The sequence below is a fragment of the Rhododendron vialii genome, chromosome 12a (genome assembly GCF_030253575.1).
Source record: "Rhododendron vialii isolate Sample 1 chromosome 12a, ASM3025357v1".
Taxonomy (NCBI): Eukaryota; Viridiplantae; Streptophyta; class Magnoliopsida; order Ericales; family Ericaceae; genus Rhododendron; species Rhododendron vialii.
In genome coordinates this window covers 14850113-14876612 of record NC_080568.1, presented here as the reverse complement: position 1 = coordinate 14876612, position 26500 = coordinate 14850113, and the positions used below count along the sequence as shown (strand labels likewise).

Below are 26500 nucleotides of genomic sequence, written 5' to 3'. Positions count from 1 at the left end.
TTAGCAGGATCTTCGTATCCGACCAATCTGGACTGGGACTTTTCTGATTGCTCGCTTGAGTAGTTTTCTCCAAGTATCGATTAATAAAAGTGAGTCACATTTTAAAAGGCACTTTGCAAAAACTGCGATTCTATCCCATTAATCAATCTTTTAGCATTTTCATGTGCATCGATGTTGGCTAGCCGCATTGAGGTGTTTTGGGTAACCGGGACAATTTACTGGAACTCGGGGTCCTCGAATGCCTAACAATCTTGGACGATAATAAGTCATTCTACCGTTCGACTGTTGCTCTGCAATACGCGTTGCAGCGGGAGGTATATCTTGGCTTTAGTCCGAGGAACTCCCTTAAACCAAAACTGGTCTTTGCATATACGAAGCACTAGAACTCTCCAAACTAAGACAGGTACCCGCAGGGTAAGATTAGTTGCATCTAACCCCCATATACTGTCTACGTGTTACTATTTTTCCTATCGCATGCACTGTACATACATTCTTTTTTGCGTAGGAGCATGTTTAGGGTGGCTTCTAGGTTGTCTCTTTTTTGAGTCTGTCTTATGCTTATTAGGACGCTGCCATGACCTGATGAAGAGTCGTGCATCTCAATGGTGCATGTTATCAAATTTCAAAAGTCCTTAGATCAACGAGACTTTGGGAAATCAAGACTTTCTAAGTCCTTGTCTAAATGCCCGATCGAGGTTTCAAACAGAAAACAAGGAACAACTGAGAGAATGCCGTGATACTTACACCACCCCGGCTAAGCGCGAAGTCGCTAACGCCACCCCGGTTAAGGTGTCACATCATCTACATTGAGTTGTTCCAAATCCAAAGTTGAAACTTCGAAAAAGGAATAGTCAAAGGCTTAGACTATTTTGACATCTCTTTGTGTTAGTCGACTCAAACAAGGATACACCCTCGAAAAGAATTCTGAGGATTCTGGCAGCATTTGAACATCATTTGACAGACTCATCTTTAGTTGTAGAGTTTAGGAGGACATCGACGACGACGTGAACGTTGCATTCCTTCAAATTCTTTCAAAAGCTTGTTGCAGTAGTGCCGCTGAGCTTTCAATTACTTTGCTGTCTAGTTTGAGGTCATTTCATCGAGAAGGAAAGTGCAAAAGGACAGAACCAATCCTACTTGGGACCGTCTGTCGGGGCTATTTCACCATCATATCACCCTCCTCGGTCATCAATCCAAAATGGCGTACAAACAGAGCTGGATAAGTTAAAGAGGGTTGTACTAGAAATGAACCAGAAAATGGACAAACAAATAATTATGATTCAGGGGTTGGTTGACCTTTTTACCTCCGCCATGTCAAAGCCGGATATGGGCCTAATCAAAGAACCTCCATAAGCCTACCACACTCCTGCGGTCAGAATCAAGCTATGCACGAAAGACATGTTCAACAGCCTGGCCGAATTCCATAAGGCCAGAGTCCACCCAAAGGAGGATGCTGATTACCTATCCAAAGGCAATCCCAAAAGGGAAGACATGCATGGCAATGAAATCAGCCTCAAAGGCAAAAAAGTGCATCCAATTGATGGCACAGTGTTGTGCAGTGCAACGCAAGCAAAGGTTCCATCTTGAACCCTCAATCCAGACGTTGGAGCCAGCCAAGGACTTTCTCAAGGTTCTTGGCACCTTTGGCCTCAGTTTACGAGAAGCTTCTCGATGTTGGTTCCATCAGGCCTCTAACCTTAACTCCATTGCCAAAGGTTCTCCCTTTCAGCCATAACCCTAACCACTTCTGCACCTACCATCAAATGCCTGGCCATTCCACCAATGCCTGCTATTGCCTTCAGTATGCCGTTCAAGATCTCATCGACAATGGCACCATTTCAGCCCCACTCCCATCAAAACCCAATGTCATCTCCAACTCCATGCCTCAACACAAGTTTGACCCTTTGGTTGGTCAGATATCTTTTATCGCCGCTTAAATCAACCCAAGCTCCACTCAAATTAACCCTACCTCTACTCAAAGCCACCCTAGCTCTACCATATTCAATCCTAGGCATTATATTATCCTAGAAAATCAACCAAAACCAATCGTATCCATCCCGTCCGAACCCGAGATTAACATGATGGTCGTAGGGTCGGCAATCAAGATCTTCACTGCCGACACCTGGATTGACAGTGAAGAGGAGCTTGCAAAGGAGGAATTCAAGAGGAAGCTTAATCAATCAAAGGAGAAAATGGACTGGCTGAGGTCCTTAAATCATGAGAACTTGGGGCTACTGTTCAAGGAGTTCTCTCAAGTAGGTTTGGTCGAAGAAACTGAGGAAGACGATGTGCTGTTGCTTGGGCCTGACGTCCTCTAGATCCCATCTCTCTATGAGAAAGCCAAGGGTAACTATAAAAGTTGCATTTTCAAGTCGCGTCTATTTTGCATTGACACTTTTGAGTCTAAGTCTGACACAGTGTCTGTCAAGTCATCTAAGTCTAGCTCTGAGTCGGAGTTTGTGCCTCTTCGCCCTCCACATCATAACTTTCATGTCGAATTTGAGTCTGCTGTACTTGGCAACCCTAAGGGTTTTTTTTTTTTTTGATGATATGTATTATCCTGCTTCTAAGTAATTTGCTGGGTTTTATATAAATTATGTTGAGCCTGACGACAAGGGAATAGATTTCGATAGGAATATCCCCAAGGAAATGTGTTCCCTCGCCAAAAGGGATGACAAAAGTCATGCTCAGCCTATTAAAAGAAGAAGTAGTTTCAATAAACTTGAAAAATGAGGTAGACCCCCGAATGGTTCAAATTGGTTCAACGTTGTACCCAGAGGAGCATTATGCCTGATCAGACAGGCTCGAAGAGTTCATCAATGTCTTGGTATGGTCTCATAAAAACATGCCTGGCATTGATCCTGAGATAAAGAAAATTGCTTTGCACCCTGAAGAGTTCATCAAATCTGCTAGGTTTTGGTTGTCTCCAGAAGGAAAATTGTATAGAAAGTCTTTTACAGGTCCCTATTTGCTTTGCGTGCACCCTGAGATGGTGCAAAAGTTCCTCCACTAGATTCACGAGGGGACATGTGGAAGCCATGCTGGGGGCAGGTCCATAGCCCATCGAGCAATCACCCAAGGTTACTTGTAACAATTCCGATTTTTCATTCAATAAAAATCTCGTTGTTATTCGAAATTTCGTAATTTCTCTTAACTGCTCGATGGCTTTCATATTAATTATTAGCGATTGGTCTTTAAGCAATCGATCGCCTTATCATCTTACTCCTCGACTAGAAACCCTAATTACACTTTAGCCCTCAAGAATCGTTTCTTGACTTTCAAGCCCTACTTAGCAAGCCTAGTTAGCTTCTAACCGGCTTGATGGAGTAACCAAACTAGAAAGTCACCTAGTTACTTTTCCCTAACCATAGATGGACCTTTTTGCCCATCTTGAACCTTTTGAACCCTTTCAAACCCTAGACTAGTAATTGTTTAATTATTTTTCTTTTATTGTTTTGGTTTTATTCTTTATCCTTTGGACGATAAATGTTAGGGGAACTATTATCCATTGGATAATAGAAACCAAATTCTTTATAATAAAAGGATTTTTGAAAGATTTGAACAAAGTACTATGATCTTTTAAAAATAAACTTTTATAATTACTTTAAAGGTACTTTTTGATTATTTTACTAATAAAAGTACCCTAGTAGCTATGGTCCATTGGACGATAACCGTTAGGGTAATCTTTACCCATTGGACAAAAGCTTTTCCTTTATTATATTTGGCTAAGTACATATATATAAACACATGTATAAATTTCAAAAGGACATGTAGTCTTTTAAAAGACTTAGTTTAGTATTTAAAGTACTCGTACCTTATTATCCTTTGGTTATTAACCGTTAGGGATTTTATTATCCATTGGGTAATAAGCTCATCTTTCAACTAAGTACTTAACCCATTAAACTAATATTTTGTTAAGATTCCCAAGAGTACAAAAGTACATTATTATATTAATTAAAGTACTCGTACCTTTATATTAGTTTAAAGGGTAAATCTTGACCTTAAATCCTTTTAGTTTTTAAAGTACAAAAGTACCCTTTTATTTATTTGTGTTCTTACATATTAGTGCATACATATATATATGTATATAGCTAGTACATGAGAGAGAGAGAGGAGAGAGAGAGAGCCGTGAGGGAGAGAGAGAGGAGAGAGGCCGAGAGAGAGAAAGAGGGAGAGGGAGAGAGAGAGAAGGAAGGAAGAAGGAAGGAGAAGAAAGATGGGACTTGTACTTTGATATTCTTCATCTTTTCAAACTTGGAAGATGAATATCTTCCATATCTACCACCATTGTCCTCCTTTGTACCACTTTCAATTGTTTAAACCAAGAATCTTGTACCAATGTCTCCTCCTTTCCAACATATCTTCCAAAAATCCCATCCAAGGTATTAAGACTAGCCATGCAAGCCTAGATAGCCCCATGGCCTAACCCATCAAGCTTTCAATCAAGCTTGACAAGTGAAAGAAATCAAAGATGTAGAGAGAGAGAGAGAGAGAAAGAGAGAGATTCGGTTGAGAGAGGGAGAGGAGGAGCCTTGGCCTATAAATAGCAAGCCATTCCAAGCTTAAACTCACACCTTCAACCATTGCTCTCACTTCTCTCTAGAAATTTCAAGAGTTCTTGCTTCCAAAGTTCTTGTTTTCTTATGTTCTTGAGTGTTCTTGAGAGAAACCACTAAACCACCTTCCAAAACCACTTTTAGATCTTTTAAAGTAGCTTAGTTAAGTTAGAAAGTTGTTTCTAGGAAAAGAAAGTGCATCTCTTTTCCTTTCGAAGCAAACCGACGCCGTTACGCCGCCGAAATCCAAAACCGACGACCGAATCTTTGTAGCTGACCACCGCCAAGAAGAACAGTAGTTATCCTTACCTACTATCCCAAATATAAAGTAGTTTTGTATCATAACTCTAAAATAAGTTCAATAGAAAGTAACTTTGATCATTATGTTTAAAGTAGATAAGGTTATCTTTTGTTGAGAGCATATGAAATGCATGATGTTCGTTGTTGTGATTCAAGCATGTTATGTAGTCTAAAGTTGGATAATCTTGTTGGATTCATTTTGAGATTTATAAATGTTTGTTATGTGGAAAAGTCCTACACCACGAAGTCTCTGCATGATAACGTGACACGAGAATCAAGAAAGTAGAGACATGGCACCTAGGGTGTGTTAACGAAGATGAAAATGTGTGTATCCGAGGGAGGAAATATTTTTGAAACTACATAATGACCGGTTTTGGGTGCATTATGTGAGTTATGTGTGTGTATGCTAATGGGAACCCGGCGCGGCGGAACCATTGTGAGGATACTTGGGAGACCGGCGCGGCGGAACCGAGGTTGGGTGTGTGCTTGGTGATCCGCGGTACGGAGCCAATGCGGTTGTATGCCAATGGGAACCCGGCGCGGCGGAACCATTGTGAGGATACTCGGGAGACCGGCGCGGCGGAACCGAGGTTGAGTGAGTTAAAAAGGAGTTTTTGGTAAAAAGGAAAGTGAAGTAAAAACATGGTCTACGATGAGTCTAACTAATGAACAAAACGTTAGTTGAGTAAGGAATGTGATTTACTTGTTGAGATTATATGCATGATCTTAGTAGAATTGTTATTATTATGATCTTTCGTCCATAAGTTAAGGGTTAGAGGGTTTGGATTACTCTATTGAGCGTTTAAGCTCACGGTGTTGCCTTTTTGGTGACCCTGGCCTATTATATTGGTGGCGACACCGGTATAATATGTCAGACTTCATAGATGAACATGGTGAACTTTACACCTTGGAGGCCTTCGGAGCTGAGGAGCTAGCTGTGATGGAAGAACAAGCGGAGCTGTAGTTAGGAACCTTAGTTCCCTTCCGTTTGTAATAAAAGTACTTCTTTTTAAGCTTGTTTGTAATAAAGAGCCTGACTCAGTTTATTTTTCAATAAAAATGTTTTATTTAACGTACCCAAAATTCGGGGCGTTACAATCACTATCATCTGTTGTTTTATTACTGCATTGTGAGGTTGTTAGATCAGTCCAAAATATAGTCCCAATATAGTACCTCATCAGTTACAAGGATTTGGAGAAGCCAAGTTCTGGGTGGTATCCAGTGCCTCATCATGTTGGTTTTTTGGTTTTTTTGTAGAGCCAAGATTTGTAAAGACCTATGGCATGTTGGTTTTGTAGTTCACGCTCCTTTTGCCCTTGGTTTTTTCTTCATCTTGTAGATGGATTAGAAACCATGGATTGGTCACTTTATTTTACCCTAGCTCTTTGTAGCCACTTGGCTCTGGTATCTTCACTTTCTCATTCTCTTTCTTTTATTTTTCTTTTCCTCCTGGGGAATGCCCCTTGTAGGCTATACATTCGGTTATCCTCTTTTTTATTTTAAGCTGAATTACCCAAAAAAAATGTTGAAAGCAGGAAATGTCTATCAAGTGCCAAAGCACGCCTCTCCCACTTTCCTTATGTCTTTCTCCATGGCAAGCGTCAAGCACACAGCCTCTTTGTTCTACTTTGCTGGCACCTGGAATACACTTTAGGGAATTAGAATACAATCCAATCCATGACGGCAAGTTCATCCTGAAGAATTATCTACCCGTCTAAATCAATGACAACCGGTCTTGTCCAATCCACGATGGCATGTTCATCCAGAAGAATGATCCATCCGTCTACGTCAACGACGACCTGTCCTATCCAAATCCACAACGATAGTTTGTCAATCCCAATTCAATGATGGTCTGTGTCATCCTCAATAATGATCTGTCCATCCTAATTCAACGATGGTTTGTGTCATCCTCAATGATGATCTGTCCATCCCAACTTAGTGACGGTCCATTCGTCCATTCAATCCATAACGATAGCTTGTCCTGTCCAACTCAATGATCCACAACGACAACCTGTCCGGTCCAACTCAATGATAGTCCGCCCGTCCATTCAATCCACAACGACAGCCTGTCCTATCCAACTCAATGATGGTCTGCCCATCCAGTCAATCCACAATGACAACTTGTCCTGTCCAACTCAATGATGGTCTGCTCGTCTATTCAATCCACAGAGACAACCTGTCCTATCCAACTCAATGATGGTCCGCCCGTCCAGTCAATCCACAATGACAGTCTGTCCTGTCCAACTCAATGATGGTCCACCCGTCCAGTCAATCCACAACGTCAGCATGTCCTGTCCAACTCAATGATGGTCGGCCCGTCCATTCAATCCACAACGACAGCCTGTCCTGTCCAACTCAATGAAGGTTCACCCGTCCAGTCAATCCACAACGATAGCTTGTCCTATCCAACTCAATGATAGGCCGCTCATCCATTTAATCCACAACAACAGTCTGTCTTGTCCAACTCAATGATGGCCCACCCGTCCATTCAATCCACAACGACACCCTGTCCTGTCCAAACTCAATGACGGTCCTTCCGTCCATTCAATTTACAACGACAGCCTGTCCTGTCCAATTCAACGATGGTCCGCCCGTCCAACCAGTCCACAACAAACCATCTGCCTGTCCTGCTCCACATCGATATAAACCATTATCGCATCTTCCAGCAGCCTTATTGCTCTGTTTTGGATGGTTTTTGATTAGGAGATTGGCTTTTATTCCCAACAGATGGAATTTAACCTACCTGACACGACCTACTCGTGATTGTTGGAAATTGTTTGTGCCGAGGATAGTTTGATCCCCAGCAGCGATGGCCTGTCCCGTCCAATTAACCGACGGCCTGTCTCGTCTAAATCTACAACGACAACCTGTTCTGTCCAACTCTGTTAACAAGCGACGATTCACTCTTCCAAGTCCACCTTCATCCTTAACAACGACCCACCCGTCCAATTCAATCCATCAATCAGGTTCCTTGAGTTTATATGTTTGCTTTGCTAGTATCTTCTATTCTGGATAGCCTTCGCAGGGTGTCTAGAATCTTTGACGTTACTTGTACCAAGTCAATGGTGCTCCAAGTTCCGTCAAGAGGGGCTACTGTAGACACCTCAATCTGGACTTTCCAGATTAGTTTACTTTCTGTATTTGATTTCCCGATGATGAAATGGATCAAGAACACCCCGAGAATGTCAAGTGTTGAGCTTTGAGCGTTTTTGAAACCTCAATAAACTTCCCAGAACCCTACTGGCACGAGCTGGTTGAGAACCAGCGCACGCAGGTCAAAGTGCCAGGTGTTGGTCAATAGTCAAAGTTTGACCGTTGACCCATGCGTGATCATTTAGACCTGCGTGCACGATTCCACGACCTGCGTGCGTTGGTCAAAGTTGCAGCCAACCTCTTATTTTCCATTTCTGGAAGGTTTCAATTAATGGAAAACATTAATGGAGGTGTTTTCCCTATAAATACCCCCTATAAACACAAAGTTGATAGGAACCGCGTTGAGGGATTTGCCCACAACCAACCTATTAAGCAAAACATCTCTGGAGGATATTCATATTACCAACTTGATAGTGAGGATGAATCTGAAGACGAGTTATTTAAGGAATATTATGGATATCAGTCGAAGAAGCAACATTCAAGGTTTAAAGGGTTTATAGCATAGATGACGACTTTTCAACTTTTCAGGTACAACCAATAATTCCTAGTTTGAATCGGTATTGCCATCCTGAGAATTTAATTTATTGGTTTCGTAAAGTTTACAAGTTTCTTGAGTATATGGAAATTTTCAAAAGAAAAGGAAGTCAAATATGTGGCTTGTAAATAACATGGCTATGCTTCTATGTGGTGGGAACGATTGCAGTCTATAAACAACCCATTAGGACATGGCCCGGGATGAGACGATTGATGAGTGATAGATTTCTTCAATCAAATCATAGACAAATGCTGTATCAAGAGTATCAAAGGAAGCTTGAGTCAAAACATTCCTTTCAATAAACTTTTGATTTGCAATATTTTCACAGAGAATTACAAGTTATTTGAGTAAATACCAAGCAATTTTTTAAAGTCAACAAACTAGCCATGCTCTTCCAACTTCAAGTTCGACACTTCTTAATTGCTATGATGGATATGAGATCGCAAAAGAGGAAGGAGATCAAGTTGAACTAGAGAATGTGATATTTGTTGTGCCTAACATCGAAGAAACAGTGGAGGTCGATGTAAAATGCAGTCATTATGGGTACATTGAAGCTGACGATAAAGAGAAAGTTGATCTTGATATTAGCGAAAAAGAGGAATGCAAAATTGAAGTTTGTGATCAAGATGAAATTGGCATCAATACTTGTGTGCAAGAGAATATTGAAATTATTTCAGATGAGGCTGCGAAGGAACAAAATACTATTGCATCGGAGGTTTGTGTATTTGGGCTTGATGAGTCACCCACAACGTAGTTGACTGTAACACTACAAGAAAATATATTTGTTGTGAAAAATCGATTTTCTAACAAAGGAGTGCCAACCAATTTTAAAATGGAAAATATCGAGAGAATCCACAAAGACAGCGTAAAATTTGCATTGCTGATTTTCTTAGTGTTGAGAAGCTTGATTTGATTTTCAATTCCCATCTCGTGGATACTATCAACAAGTTGAAGCATGAAAAAAAAAATTATTGCATAAACACTTTCCTTTGAATGATTTTTAGAAGACGAATGAGAGGTTGAAGTATTCCAAATACCTATTTCTTTGGAATGGAAGCTGGAAAGTTTCTAATGAGAACTCGAGGATGAGTTCTTTTGAAGAAAAGGAGATTGATGTAGGACAAAAATGGAGAGTTTTTGTATTTTATTTTTATTGTTTTAGAATAAGATTTTGACTAGGAATATTTTTGTTTAGGTTAGAATTATTAACTTTCCGTATTTGGTTTGATTTTGTTTTCTACCGTTATTAGGATTCTAAGTCTACAAGAATTAGGATTTTATTTGAATTAAATAAGAAAAATCTTTTATTTAATGCCGCTTGTTTTGGCATGATTTAGAATTTCTTTTTTAGTAGGATTTCTAAGGTTAGGGTCTTATAAAAAGGGCTGTAACCTATTCAATTATGCAATTTTTATCAATACTATTCAGAGTTTCTCTCTCTTTCCCTTGTGCGCAAGGTTTGCTAATGGATTCGAGTTGTTTATTTCATTCGGATTAGTATGCAACTAATCTCTTTGTTAACTCCGTTGCGTCACTATCTATGTGACATTAATTAAAAGAACCCATCGGCTACGGCACCGTCCCCAATGATGCATTGGCATTCCCGCATGGCGATGCATACCTGGTTAACAATCTTTGATTCTTAATATCATAGTGCGTAGCCCAAGGGATGCCTTCTTGTGCAAATCATTTACTCACCAATGATAGAATGTCACCTATATATGCATGTTGTATAAATGATTGTGTTTCCCTAGTCTAAAAGGGAAAACAAATTTACCAGTTATCGCAAACTAAAACAAATCACTGAAGGCACAAGTAAAAAATTTTAATTCAGTAGTTCATTTCACATATTATTTTTTTAAGTACTTACTGACGCAGTAGAATTAAGGGTAGTTGTGTTATTTTAGCGTCCTTAGTGTTGTTAGGATCTTAAGCCTATAAATAGGTAAATTGTGTTGGAAATAAACTTAATTATATGAAGCGGGCTATTTGTGATGAGAATGTTGTAGAGGATAATCTTTGCTTAGGTTTGTTTGTATGTGTGACGTGTTGGTGTGCTTATGAGTTAGGGGACAAGAGAGGAAATGGACATGGGCCAAGTCTAGCTGCATTATTCGGTGAGTTTAATTGTGATGGTTAAGAGTGTGTGGCTGAGTATTGAGTGAATTATGTATAAGTATTGTATGTGTGTGAATGTATAATGTGTGGGAAAGAGTGAGAAAAGAGAGAAAGCTGAGAGCAGAGAGAGAGATGTAGGGAGCCTCTGAGGGGGGTCTCTCCCCACCAGATTAAGTGTTTGTGTGTGAGTTGTGAGTGAGTGAGAGTGAGAGTTAAATGTAATTTGTATTTTGTGTTAAGATGAATAAAGAGTAGAGTTTGTTTGTGAGTGAATTGTCTCTCTTGATTCCCAACAAATTGTCTTTCATTTTGGTAGTTTTTGATTATTAAAATATTGAATATATTAATTAAGAAATATTTTCTCTTTCTACCCATTGGGGTTTATTTCCTTGATTGAGATTTTTCTCTTTTCTTTGAATATTTGATTTCTTTTGATATTTTGTTTGCATCATTTGGTATCAGAGCTTCTAGGCTTGATCTCAACCCTTCATCTCTCCGAAAATCTTGTTGAAAACCTAAACGTGCCGAAAAATCTTGCCGTAACTTTGAAACGGCACCGGAAAACCTCATCGGAGCCCTTATGCACTCGTTTTCTCCAGATCTGCTCAACCCCCTAGAACTTGATTTCGACCCTTAAAACTCATAAATCGATAATTTTCGAAGCTGATTCGTGCTATTTCAGACATCTAAGCCCATCTCGGCTACAGATCTGCCCATTTCGGCACTGCTCACACTCGACATAGTGTTCGAATCCCCTTTTTCGACCCAGATCTGCCCTCGTTTTCCATTTTCGAAGCTTCACACATACTTTTTCTAGCCATTATGGCACTCAACAAGGCTCGATCTGCTCAATTCAGACCCAGCCATATTCACACTCAATCTGAATTTTTTGAACTTGATTCTACCATTTCAGAGCAGAACAATGACCCATACCTATAAAGTGCCTCTTCGGTGTTCCTATCACTCGATTGAGGATCGTATAGACATCGATTGGACTCGTAATAGTTGATTAGCCACTCTTTAGTGCTCGAGTCACTCGATTGAGGCTTGTACAGCCTTTGATTGTACTCGAAACAATGGTAAGGGCCTTAATATATTCTTTCGGCACTCAAAATTGAGTTTAGGGTTGAATTAAGTCAGGGTTAGTCTCGTTTCTTACACTTAGTGTCCATTTTTGTTGTTTGCTTGCGGTTTTTAGACTGTTTGGTACTAAGTTATTTGGGATTTGATCAATATATTTTGGTTGGGTTGGCTCAGTTATTGTACTGAGTTGATTGAGTTTGGGTCTAAAATCACTGAGTTGACTAAGTTTGTGACTGAGTTGACTAGGTTCAGGTTCTTTGGGATTGATTTGCTTGTTTTGGAGTGATTGTTTGTGTTGTAATGGCCCATGGAGGTAGTGGAGGTAGTGGAGGAAGTACAGGTAGAGGATTTGAGGTGAACAATGGTGATGGCCTTGAGTATGAAAATGTCAAAATGAGATTAAAGAGTTAAGTGAACAAGTTGATATCTTGTATGAAAGGGTTCGACGTTTGCAACATCTGACCAAAAGAATCGATTCCATTCCATTGAAAAATTGTTATGGTGCTCCAATTGGCATGGAGAAAATTTGGTTATATTTGAATACACATTGGTGAACAATGTTGACACTGAACTTCCCAAGTTTTTCAGAATCCCACTACAGTTTATTGGTTGGTTGAACACCATTGAGAGTGTTTTCGAATATTGTTATGTTACCGAAGAAAAGAAGGTTAAGTTGGCATCTACTTGCCTTAAAGGGAGAGCTTTGGATTGGTGGACACAACTCAAAGTTAGTCAACAAAGGATAGGCAAAGAAAAGATTAGAGAATGGGGTAAGATGAAGAAGAAGCTCAAGGAGAGGAATTCTTACCATTCCATCAACATCCCAAAGCCGATTCATTGACTAGTTTTGGCAAGAGTAAGTCTTTAGGGGTTGTCCTAACTGAAAATCAATCTTTAATTGGCACCTTGGAGGCTAGAAATTTGTCACCTAGTGGAATATTCAAATGCTTCAAGCTTGGAGAACCATTTATCGAATTGAAAGTTGGTGAAAAGGCTTGTGAGCCTGTTCTTGATGCTCTCTTTGTCAATGAGATGAAAGAACCAAGTTGTGATGATGATTATGAGTATTCTAATGTTCCAATCTTTGATGACCATCCAAGTGAAGAACTTTAGGGTGTTCTTGGAGATGATTGTGTGTTTGAGATTGAAGATGAGTATGAAGATTTACCCATCTTTGATGAGTCTCCAAATGAAGATTTTGGAGAATTTTTGGAAAGCGTTCTCGAGTTTGATGAGTTTTCAAAGGAGGATAGTGATGATGATGATGATGTTCCTATCTTTGATGAGCACTCACACGAAGATTTGGAGGATGATTCTGTCTTTGAGACTTGTAGTGATTTTGAAGATGTTCCAATATATATGGGACAAGTTTGAAGAAGAGTAGGGTAATGAAGAGCTTGAGCACATTAATGGCAATAATGAAGAACAAGAAAGGTCTACCGGGAATATAAAGGGGGTTGGCATCCCATCCGGTCTGTTTCGCATTTTTTGGTCATTTTCCGATCACATTTTGATGATCGACTCCATTCATTTTATAGAGTTCGGTGAAACCTTATTCATACCAAAAATCGTGTTCATCGGACTTATTTTATTTGATACATGATTGACATACGTGAAAATCGCAAAAAAAAAAAAAAAAAGTTGGGTTTTGATATTCTTGTGAATGAGCCTTGATTATTGCATTGGGAAGATATCCCAACAAGTACAAGAATGGAATGGAATTTATGTTGCATTGTGTGTGTTACCAAGGATTAATGATATTGGTTCCGATGTCTCACTGGTTTTAAAGGACTTTATAGAGCCGATACTCGATCATTGCCCTCAAAACTTGCCTCTCGGTTTGTCTATATTGCAAGATGTTCAAAATTGTGTTATGGTGGAGCTCAAATAAGCTTCAAAGTTACCAAAAGAGGGTAAGGACTACTTGGGACAGCTTGGAGATTCCTTGTAAATGGTCTTCAATCAAGCTAGTTTAGAGTATAGTGTGAAAGTTTTTTAACATCCTAAGATGGATAGTTGCACGACTGGAGGGTGTGTATTGTGAGATACTACGAAGATATCTTGATTCAGAGGAGGTACGGTAAGTTGGTGATTTCATTGCACAAAAGCATGGATGCGGTAGATGTACACAAATGAAAGCTCATATTGAAGATGAGTTACTGTATGAGGGGGACGGTGATCAAGGAAATGTAGCCACACACACACACACACAAAAGAAAGCTCATGTGGTGGATGTACACAAATGAAAGCTCATATATATATATATATATATATATATATATATATATATATATATATATATATATACACACACACACATACTCGGGATCCAATGAGGGATCCCGCACGGGCTTACCGTGCGGGACTCCCCTTTCCCAATCGAATTGCAACGATCCAAGCCGCTCAAAGTGTTCAGAACATGATTTTAAGGGTACCCGCGAGAAATCGGCAGAAAAAGTGATCGGGAAGGGCTTGATCCGAACAGTTTTTTACTAAACCGTTCAATAAACAACTGTTCGGATGAAGCCTTTTCCGATCATTTTTTTTGCTGATTTCTCGCAAGTACCGTTAAAATCACGTTCTGATCACTTTGAGCTGATCGGATCGTCGTAATTCGATCGGGAAAGGGGAGTCCCACACGGTAAGCCCGTCCGGGATCCCTTAGGAGATCCGGACTGTATATATATATATATATATACAGAGTCCGTCTCCCGTAAGGACCACCTTATTTTAATAAAATGCAGACCTCCCTTTTCTGATTGAATTTCGATGATCCGAGCCGCTCAATGTGTTCAAAACGTGATTTTAAGGGTACCCGCGAGATATCAGCAAAAAAAATGACCGTTCTGAACACATTGAGCGGCTCGGATCATCGAAATTCAATTGGAAAATGGGAGAAATTAGGAGGTCCGCATTTTAACTAAAATAAGGACTCTCTCATTTAAGACTGACTGTGTGTATATATATATATATATCTGGAGACAACTAATTAGACACCTAAAAAAATACCTCATAGTTTTCGATCAAATTTTAATAATCCGAGCCGCTCAATATGATTAGAACGTGATTTTAAGAGTACACATGATAAATTAGCAAAAAAAAAAAGACCGGAAAAGGCTTGATTTGAGCAGTTTTTAGCTTAGATTTGATGAATAGTTTAATTAAAAACTGCTCAAAACAAGCACTTTCCTGTCATTTTTTTTGTTAATTTTTCGCGAGCATCCTTAAAATCACATTCTGCACATATTGAATGGTTCGGATCGTGAAAATTTGATTGGGAACTATGCGATTGAGATTTTGGGTGTTTTTCTAAGTGTTTAATTGGTTGTCCGCGAACCGCCGCCACCCCCCCCCCCCCCCCCCCAATGGTTCAAGTCCACACCCTTTTACCGTCCAAACCGTTCGCATGTCCCAGTTCCTGATTGAATTTCGATGATTCGAGTCACTCAATATGTTCAAAACGTGATTTAAAGGGTACCCACGAGAAATTAGCAAAAAAAATGACCGAAAATGGCTTGATTTGAGCATTTTTTTACATTAAAATCACTTTTGAACACATTGAGCGGCTCGAATCATCGAAATTTGATCAAGAAAGGAGAGGTGCGGACCTAAGCTTAGGTCAGGGATCCCTGAATAGATCCTGACCGTATATACATAACCAGTCAGGGATTTTGTTACGGTTTGCACCTCATTGTTCCCGATCAATTTTCGATGATCCGAGCCGCTCAATGTGATTAAAACGTGATTTTAATGGTACTTGTGAGAAATCAGCAAAAAAAAAAGAAAGACTGGGAATGGCTTCATTCGGACAGTTTTTTATTGAACAGTTTAATGTTCAATAAAAAACTACTCAAATCAAACCCTTTCTAGTGAACTGAACTCTGTGTGTGTGTGTGTGTGTATATATATTATACCTGTCCTTCTCTAGTTGAAACCAATCAGATCATAAATTTATTTAATAAAAAACAAATTTAATAGATAAAAATGAAAATAAACATCATGAAAAAGACTTTTTTTTTTCCTTGGATAATCGGGTCAGTTCTTGTGTATACACGCCTCGATTAATCTTGGTGCCATGAATCTAACAGTTGGACAAATTAATGGGGTCTCTTCTTGTGTATACACGCCTTGATTAATCTCGGTGCCATGAATCTAACAGTTGGACAAATTAATGGGGTCTCTTCTTGTGTATACACGCCTTGATTAATCTCGGTGCCATGAATCTAACAGTTGGACAAATTAATGGCTGGCAGTGGAATCAAAACCTATGAGATTGAGAGAAAATTTCTCATTTATTGTCATGCTTTCACTTGACCAATCCCAAAAAAAATTAGTCTAAAGTCAGAGTAATAGTTAATTACCTGAGATGCAGGGAGTAAGAACCCCATCCCCAATGACCATGGAAGTTCCCAGAATGGCGAGAAGGAAGAGCGAGAGTTGTGCGGATCTGCTGTTTTCGAGCTTGTGTTTGATCTTTTGAGCCCTTTTCAAATGGTTGAATGGTATGTCTAGGTTGTAGTTTGATAGTTGTCTATCCTCTGGCTGGTGATTTGGTATGAAGCTTACCTTTGCATACCGGCATATCAACGAATACAGCGCAAATGTCCCCCCTACGAATACAATTACTGCTTAATATTTATCGGTATAAAAAACAAATCAGTGACGTATATACTACCACCGATCAGAGAACGTGAATTTATTATTTTCAAAATCAACTACGTACAGTGAGTTGGTACTATACTTTGACATTCATTACTACTAATAGTTAACCTCAAAAAATTACTCCGTCCATCCTTATTTTAGAATTCGATATTCCGTTTTGAGATATCCTTTAATAAATGTCCATTTTATAAAGTTAGTGGATAAACATGTGTACAAAAATGATATATACACACACTATAACTAATTTAGTAACGAGGGAGCAGTTAGGTGGTATTGATCACGTACCGTCACCGTGATCATTAGCCGAAAGGACTATAAAGACATATTTGATCATGGGCAAAAGGATAATGGTGTAGATAACGAGAGATAACACTCCCAAAACGTCGTCGGTGTGGTCAATCCCATCCGGAAAAGTGCTGGAGAACACGTACAATGGGGAGGTACCTACATCACCATATATCATCCCTAGGCTCTGAAATGCTAAACGCAATGTTACCTTCCAATGTACCTGCACCACTTACGTAGTTAATTAAGTCCCCTCGATTCATCTTTAATTAATTATTCTCCGATTTAAAAATATTATTTAATTAGTTATTCCATCGATCTTTCATTCATGATCCTTCTAACTTCTAACTTACATGGACATTAATGGGTTCAACAATTTAGAGCCATATGACTTACTTTTCCTATTTGCTAATCGGAAACAATGATTGAATTAAGAAGTTAATCAAACAATTAAGTAGGAAAATTGATTTTGCCACTCCCTTTTTTGTTAATGTCACTCCCATTTTCTCACAAAACAAATCATCTAATTAAGACACAAAAGAGAGTGGTATTAACAAAAAGGAGAGTGGCAAAATCACTACCCTTAAGTAGATCTCTATGGATAAATTTAACATTGGTTTATAATTCATGACTCCGATGACCTTTCATACGTACACTAAGAATGATGTTTGATAGTCTCTATTGTAATACTATCGACTCGCGAGGAGAACATTTGAAATTTTTTATTTTGACTCATATTGAAATAAGTTGAGGCAATTTAAGAATTTTTTGTCGGGTTCATATAACAAAATTTGACTCTAATATATAAAATTGGTTGTTTAGAAATAAAAAATAACGGGTGGAGTGACTCCATTTGTACCAAGCCCATCTGCTCTTGCTAGAAGTTGTAATAATCAATTAAGAAGGAAAGGTAAATCACTTTACAAAAAAGAGGGGCGAGAGAGAGGAGAACACAAATTTAGCTGAAACGTAACGAATGTTATATTTTTATTTTTTCAAAATTGTTTTCCTTTTTATTCCTTTGGGCAGAGAAATTTGAAAAGTAAAAAAATTAATATTTTTTTGTAGAAGTTCAATTAAAATAAGCAACATAACCATAAGCTATATTTTCATCATTTGAAAACTTCTTAACTTTTCTGATGAATCTTATACTTTAAAAAAAGGGAAATTTTTATAAATGGTTTCTCTAGTTTGCATGAATTTTCATTTTCGTCCCTCTAGTATCAATTGTGTTACTTTTAGTCCTATAATTTGCATTCTGTCTCAATTTCGTCCCTCTCGCTTACGGCGTTAATGAAACAAACGAAATTGGAGGACAAAATTATCATTTCTCCTCACAGAGGGACTAAATTGAGATTTCATGTAAACTAGAGGGACTATTTCTATAATTTTGTTTTTTACTTTTGTTTTTGTAAATAAATTTAAAATACATCATATATAATATATTTCTCATCTCATTTTATATTGAATAATAAAAAATATGTTGAAATTTTGTAAAGTTTTTATTATATACATCACAAAAAATATGAGAAAATTCGAAAAACAACCCTTATGATAATTGTCTTGGTCTTGTATTTTTTTTTTCAATTGAATTTTCACTATCTTTATTTTTTTTGTCACATGATTAAAAAGAAAAAGTTGTTAAGTAGTATTTAGAAATCTTGTGTTTAATTAAGCAATGAAACACCATTAAATATTAAGAGATCAAATACATTAAAATATGGGTATAAGTGTATTTATTTTGGGACTTACTCATAAGATCACTTATATAATAAATAAACACGGATTTTAAACATTTTTTTTATTGGGTGAAAAAATAAGAAGATTATAAGAACATGATACAAAGACATTAGCTAAGGGGTTGATTTGTGCATTTTCTAATATTTTTGTAATGTGTAATGAAATATAAAATTTTCAATATAGTTTGATTACCCAATAAAAAATAATTCAGTTGTCAAATACATTACTTATGGTCTTTTTTTATTTTATTTGCAAAAAACGAAAGTAAAATGTAAAATTTAAAAATAATCCCTCTGGTTTGCATAAAATTTCAATTTGGTCCCTCTGTGAGAGAAAATGATAATTTTGCCCTTCAATTCCGTTTGTTTCATGGACAGCGTCAGGGAGAAGGACGAAATTGAGATGGAATGAAAACTACAGGGACAAAATTGATACAATTAATAGTAGAGGGACAAAAATGAGAACTCGTGCAAACTAGAGGGACCATTTTTAAAAATTTCCCTTAAAAAAATCGTCAAAGTAAACAATTTTGACCGAAAACTACAAAGGGTGTCTGGGTGTGGTGCGGTGTGACGATATATATATATATATATATATATATATATATATATATATATATATATATATATATATATATATATAGAAACTAACATGGGAGGTGTGCCTGTGGGGTTGAGAAACAGTAATTCTGCCAGCCTCCATGTTGAGGGAGTCCACATATCGCAACTTTGCCCACGACCCTTTTCTCTCTTTAATCGTCTCCTGCTCATTCTCTTTTTCATTTTCCATCTTAATTTGTTCTTTCTATATAGGATCGATCAAATACAGCAGCAACCGCCCCACCAGTACTACTCCAGATCATATATATGATCTGTCTAAAGGTTGAGTCTCACTCATTTGGTGCATGCATGCTTCATTTATATGCTTAAAAGTCAAACTCTAACCCGTCTAGTACCAGGGGAGGCCGCTATTTTCTAATATCCATACCAACTAGTAAACAAGCGGCAATGCATGCAAAATATACGAACGTATAAACAATGTATAAGGTTTTCTAATGTTGGCGAAATTTCCTGGATATTCTACGAATATTTGTTGAAGCAAATTTGGTCCAGATACTATTACGTACAATAATGCTATCACATGACAGTGCCAGTATCTTTTGATTGCAAGTAAATAGTACACCTTCCGTCCCGATTTGTTTGTCCACTTTTTGACTTTTTCATATTTCAAAATGTTTGTCCATTTGACTTTTTAATGAACTAAATGTCCTTTTTGCCCTTGCTTTTTTCAAATAAAGTTACTTTTTAAAAAAAATTAAAAGGGTAAATGTTGAAAAGTTAAATGTTTGTAGGTGTAATCATTATGTTCCCTAAAAAAGTTGAGTTCCCTAAAATGGACAAACAAATTGGGACGGAGAAAGTATTATGTAGCAGTGTCATTTCTTTTAGATGGGTGTCATGCATTATATATACTAGGTAATTAATTATGTGTCGATCGATAATAAAATATTGCAACGTAAAAATTGGCTATGATCTTAGATTGTGAGCTTAATTCGCTAGTCCAATCCCCATCTAGTATTTTATAGACTCAAGATACACTGCAATTAACTCTGAAGTGCTTTTATTCCAACTAAAATTTCTTTCCATCTCCGTGTTGTCAGTACATATATCCAATGAACGAACATTTAACCATTTAAAATATCTTATTGTCGGTCCCATAAAATAATAGACTCTTGATGGTTGGGAATCCATAAAAATAGTTACCCAATAGCGTACGTAATTCCATGCACAAAAATATGTGCATATTATCATCTTATACGCATGGACCTCACATATGACCTTTTTTTCCCCCCGGAAATTAGAAAGTTCCTATATCCGTGCCTCTATGGAGCTGGCAGCTAGCAAGATGACAGATAGGAGTATGATGGTCCAATTAGACTCTGATAAGCTGCCTTCACCTATTTGATCTGTTAAAACAAAGCATTTACCGATTTGATCTGGTCCTTTTTGTTTGACGTAATTCATACTAGTAAACTTATGATATTTATATATGATGGTCCAATTAGACTCTGATAAGCTGCCTTAACCTATTTGATCTGCTCAAAAAAAGCATTTACCGATTTGATCTGGTACTTTTTGTTTGACGTAATTCATACTATTAAACTTATGATATACATACATACATACATATACATACATATATATATATCGGGGCGGTTCCGGGGACACCCAAAAAAACACCTAAAAAAACACCTCATAGTTTCTGATCAAATTTTGATGATCCGAGCCGCTCAATGTGATCAGAACATGATTTTAAGAGTACCCGTGAAAAATCAGCAAAAAAAATGACCGGGAAGGGCTTGATCCGAACAGTTTTGAACAGTTTTTTATTGAACGATTCAAATAAAAACTGCTCAAATCAAGCCTTTTCCGGTCATTTTTTTTTGTTAATTTCTCCCGGGCACCCTTAAAATCACATTCTGCACACATTAAACGGTTCGGATCATAAAAATTTGATCGGAAACTATGAGATTGAAATTTGAGGTGTTTTTTTAGGTGTCCCTTGAACCTCTATATATATATATATACGGAGGTTTTCTCCTAAGGACTACCGTAAGTTAAGCAAAAATGCGGACCTCCCTCCTAGCCGTTGGATCTAATCCAACGGCTGAGCTCTAAAAACCAAATTCGCGGGTTAAAAAAAGGCACTGTTCACGGGTTATTCAAAACGGGTTAAAACACAAAACGGGTCCTCATTACTCATCACGCGACAGAAAAAAAAGAGCGAGAAAGAGGGAGGCGATTGGCGATTCAGAACAACGAAGAACATAGAAGAAGAAGATCGATCAGATTCAAGGTCTCTCTCTCTCTCTCTCTCTCTCTCTCTCTCTCTCTCTCTCTCCCTCCCTTCTGTAGGGTTTCGGACTGAAGTTAGGGTTTCGAACCAACTGGGAACTAGAGTTAGGGATTTGAAATTGAACCCTTAATTCGAAATTAATTCGAACCAGTTGGGGTTTGTTGAGTTTTGGGATCAAATCTATGGTTTGGATTTGTATGTGCCCTTGTTTAGGCATTTTTTGCTCGCATCAAAACGAAACACCATGCCAATGGGATGGGATTGTTGCCGATAAAAAAGAAAAAAATTGGGATGGGATTTTTTTATCCTTGGGAGACTTATACGGGTAATGTTTAGGTTTTTTTGTTCTTATTGATTTCCGTTTCAATAACTGCGCTGATTTGGTCCTTATTGATTTTCGTTTCATGTTTAGGTTTTTTTTTTGTAATTTTTTTTGAAAAGGTGTTTTTTTTGTAATTGAATTCTCAATTGATGTAAGAAACTGAACCGCTGTGCAGTTCCAATTTTATCGTTTTATTTATTTTGTATTTGATGATGAAAATCAGACTGGTTGGGTTGGGTATCTCTACTTACTAATTTCGGTTAGTATATTTTTTGGGCAAAGGAAAAATGTTTGGGAATGAAAATATGTGAGAATGGCCGTATCAGTCGGAGAATTCAACTACGTCCAGTCAAATATAGTAGTAGGAGTAGTTTAATTTCCTAGTTATTCCCGTTCATTCAACTACAGTACTATAATTTAGGAATCTGCAAAGTGAACTTTTCATTTCCGGAAAAAACTAAAATTTTATCTTTCCTTGTGGAGGAGGCCTGGAATCTCAGGAATCAGAGATTCGAAATGTATTTCTAATGTCAGAAATCACTTCCAACCAGAAAAAAAGTAATGTCTTTTTTTTTGTTTGGTTTGGTAATTATCGTTTTGAACTGGTTTTTGTTTATGGAAAATGATGCATCTTTTGTGTTTAGTGGTGGTGTTAGATTAGCATTAGTGAAGTGGCTGTCTCACATTTCGATCCAAATGCACTTGTGCATTGTAATGTTGAATGTGGATCTCCAATGAGTATCTTGCAATGTCAGGTTGGAAAGAGAATGTGGATGCTTTGGGCTCCCAAATGCAAATTAGAATGTCATGGCTGTTGTTTTCTTGTAAGGTTCTTTGACTATTATAAGATCTAACTGATGAGTACCATTTTGTTGATTATGTCATTTTTGTCTTCATTTTGTGTATGATATTTGAATAGGTTCATCTAGCGAGGAGTCCGATGGTTCCCATGACCAACAACCACTTGCGCATCAATTGAAAATAGCACTTGAGCAGAGAGATATGGTTCAAGAGGAGCTGGATGATCTCCAAGCAATTTTTTTTTTTAAGCTTTAGGATGATGGACCTTGTAACCTTGTAATGAGTAAAACTTGGTTATTTCTAATGCTATGGACCTTGTGACCTTGTAATGAGCAAAACTTGGTTATTTCTCATTGCTAATGTTATGGTTGATGGACAAATTATCAATTTGGTATATGAATTCTTTTACTTTTTCTACTGCAAATGTCATTTCTTTCCAAGGATTGATATTCCAAGAGCAGAAAAAGAATATCATCATAAAGTTAAGTCACGAACAAGCTGTTGAAATTCTTCCATGTTCACCAGAAAAAGAATATCATCACAAATGAGTCTACTCTCTCTGGGAAATACTACTACATCTAAAACAAAGGGAGAAGAACAGGAGATTTCTTTTTGACCTAGGGACATACTGATACATCAGTACAAGAAAGCGCAGGATAAAGAGCATAGTCCTTACATTACATAACTCCAAATAGCAACATGGTCCAAACCATCTGGTAACAAGAGGATAATATTGCAATCCAATTTTCTGAAGGAAAAAAGAACACCTACCGCCATCAGGTTTAGAACAAGTTAAACAGGGGAAAAAAACACGAGCTCCAACTTAGAATATACAATATCAACCAACATTAGCAACTTGATGACAAAACAATCTCTCTATGAGTAGCCATATCTAACAGAAAAATACAAAAAAAAAAAAAACACATTCTATTTTTATTGAGCACTTTCAACACTTGATCCAGTCATTTCCGCACGACCTCATCTTCTCACGAGTCATTTTTCCATCCTTGAAGCACGAATAGATCATAAGATGAATTAAGGAAAGAAAAAATATTGCAAACACTTGTAACAATAAAAATTTAAACAATTAATAATAACAAGTACAAACACTTACAATTTTCACTCATTATCAGTGTCGTCCTCATCGTCGTCCTCATCGTCGTCCTCATCATTCAACCTCACATCTTGCGAAGACCTAAGAAAAAAGACATCATGTTGAGAATTTAAACTTTGTGTAGCAATAGGATTTAAATTATACATGAACATACTTAGATGCATATACGTACATGTTGAGAAGTTTTGGACAGTTTCTTTTGTCATGTGATTGGCCAGTTAACCCACAACCATGACATTTCCTTAATGCCTTGACAGCCTTCTCTTTTCCTCCCTTGAGTCGTTTACCACAACCCTTTGCCCTGACGGGAAGTGGTTCTTTATACCTAAGTTGGCTTCCAAGAGAGATAGGAACAAGGAAACCACTCCCTTCGCCATCTTCGCGAGAAATTTTCATGAGTGCAACCCTTTTTGTAACTGATTCCAAAGCTTCTTCCAACATTTGTGTTCCATCTTCAGTTAATACGGCGTCATCAACTACATTCGAAAATAGTTGGAACACACGCTGTCGCCTCATTAACATTGAATTGCCACAAATTTCTTTCCCCCTTTCCCCGCCCAAGTCATCCAGAACCCTGCTAGCTTTTGCTGCTACAGTCCACCTTCGCAAGATGTACTGATCTGGCAGTGCCATAATCTGCATTCTAGCAAAATACGCTAGCATGTGCCGACATGGAATTCCATCGAATTCAAACATCTTACAACTACAGCTGACATGGTTTGATGACTTATTTACCGAAATCTCACGACATCTTGAACCTTCCATTTCTGCCCTCTGAACATTCCACAAATAACGATGTTCATCCTCATCCGTCTTCGTAAACACATAAGCATCCTTCTGATGGATTTCCTCTTGGAACTTATAAAAAATAGATCGCGTATACAATTCACTCATTCTCTTTTCCATCAACCACGAGGTTTTCAACACAGGCTTCTCATTGACATCTTTATGATCTAAATCCAATTCATTATGCCGTATATGTGAAAGTGCCCTATCAAACCGTGTCACAAACTCCAACAATGAATTATTCTTAGACACGTACCTCTTAAAGAATGCATGATCACTTTCACTTCTTTGACTACTAGTCATGTGGGCAGAGAAAATGTGTCTCCTATATGCAGGAATCCATCTCTCACGGATTGCGTACATGTCATTTAACCATTCATTGCTAGACAAGTTTGCTTTTTGCACGATGTCTAACCATCTTGTTTCAAACTCATCTGGGTTCTCGGAATTCCATATACATTTTTTGAACTCCTCATAATGTTGCATATATGATAGTGCACCTAGTTTTTGAGAAAATTTATTAAGAATGTGCCAAATGCATAACTTGTGATGCGTATTTGGAAGTGTAGAAGCAATTGCTTTTGCCATTGCCGGATCCTGATCGGTTATGATCACTTTGGGCGGGCCTCCTGGCATCGCTTTCAACCATTCTTTAAAAAACCACTCAAACGACTCACAAGTTTCATCACTTAAGAATGCACACCCGAAAAGCGTTGTCTGCCCGTGGTGATTAACCCCTACTATAGGTGCGAAGATCAAAGAATATTTATTTGTGTCGTAGGTACTATCAAACACCACCACGTCCCCAAAATACTTGTATGACTTTCTACAGTTCGCATCGGCCCAAAAACAATGGGTCATCCTCTGCTCATCATCCGTCTCGAATGTAAACGCAAACCCAGGATTCTTTTCTTTTTCCCTTTGCAAATACTCATACATCATATTCCCGTCATGTCGATCTATTGATTTCCTCCTATTCCTTTTATCATTGTAAAGATCTTGTTTTGTAAATCCAACATTTTCAAGACCTCCACATTGCAACTCCAAAATACTCATCTGTTGAGAGGGTGGTACATTGGCATCTCCAAGTTGTTGCATTAAAGACTTTTGTGCATGTGTCACTTTACGATGAGAGTGCAACAAATGCACCTTCCTTGGGGTCGTTAGAGGGTGGTTATGACCCTCGACAAATTGGGAGACTTCAAATCCTTCACCTCTTCTCACAACGGTCACTTTTGCGTGACAATCCTCTCTAATTATACCCCGTTTGCGTTTTACGGGCCCAATACTTGGGTGTTTCCGCCCTTGTTTGAAACAAACAAGCTCCCTCCTAGTAATTTGACCATTCTTATTAGTCTTGGTACAATGGATTCGCATACTAAATCCTGCTTGTTTAGCATAACCGTTGTAAAACGTCTCAAATTCCTCTATGTTGGCAAACTGCTGTTTAATTTTCGGTATGAATTCGTCTTTAACTTGAGGATTGATAAGTACCTCAGAAGAATTCGCAGATGATTGAACCGGATTCATAGATGATTGAGCCAGTAAAGATGGTGACGGTGACAATAGTTGTATATCATCCAACGATTGCATCCTACAAAACGATAGAGAACAATAAATAAAATAGAAAAAACGAATCAACAGTACTTACGAATATGATTAGTCCAAAAAATGGAATGAAATTCAGCTTAAAACTGTTGACTTCTTGTCAAGTCACTAGTTTTGTGTTCGGAACTGTGATCCCTAAATAGATTTACTGTAAGGGAAAAAAAAAAGGAGGAAGAAAAGCTTAAATTTGTGGGATAAACTTGATGATAATATATGGATTAACGAAAATGAAAAGAGAAAGGATGAATATATGGATTAAATAATATCAAATAATAGTATGGACATTACCCGTATAAGTCTCCCAAGGATAAAAAAATCCCATCCCTATTTGTTTCTTTTTTATCGGCTACAATCCCATCCCATTGGCATGGTGTTTCGTTTTGATGCTCTGTATCAGGAGGAAAAAATGCCTAAACAAGGGCACATACAAATCCAAACCATAGATTTGATCCCAAAACTCAACAAACCCCAACTGGTTCGAATTAATTTCGAATTAAGGGTTCAATTTCAAATCCCTAACTCTAGTTCCCAGTTGGTTTGAAACCCAAACTTCAGTCCGAAACCCTACAGAAGGGAGAGAG

General features: G+C 37.8%; 2 protein-coding genes and 1 long non-coding RNA gene across 3 annotated transcripts; 1 reads left to right on the top strand and 2 right to left on the bottom strand.

Moving 5' to 3' along the window:
• Positions 1 to 15788: 15788 nt before the first annotated feature.
• Positions 15789 to 19268, bottom strand: LOC131310993 (potassium transporter 5-like). The gene is made up of 3 exons (XM_058338295.1): positions 19084 to 19268; positions 16693 to 16915; positions 15789 to 16355 (listed from the first exon to the last, which is right to left on the bottom strand). The coding sequence occupies exons 1-3, from the start codon at positions 19219 to 19221 to the stop codon at positions 16099 to 16101; spliced, it is 618 nt and encodes a 205-aa protein (XP_058194278.1). The 5' UTR covers positions 19222 to 19268; the 3' UTR covers positions 15789 to 16098.
• Positions 19269 to 21229: 1961 nt separating this feature from the next.
• LOC131311555 (uncharacterized) lies at positions 21230 to 22807 on the top strand. The gene is made up of 2 exons (XR_009195507.1): positions 21230 to 21288; positions 22530 to 22807. It is a non-coding gene; the product is annotated as an uncharacterized LOC131311555 (long non-coding RNA).
• A 723-nt stretch (positions 22808 to 23530) lies between these two features.
• On the bottom strand, positions 23531 to 25904 carry LOC131309485 (protein FAR1-RELATED SEQUENCE 5-like). Its single transcript, XM_058336112.1, has 2 exons — positions 23698 to 25904; positions 23531 to 23606 (listed from the first exon to the last, which is right to left on the bottom strand). Exons 1-2 carry the CDS (start codon positions 25902 to 25904, stop codon positions 23531 to 23533), a joined length of 2283 nt encoding a protein of 760 aa, XP_058192095.1.
• Positions 25905 to 26500: the final 596 nt, after the last annotated feature.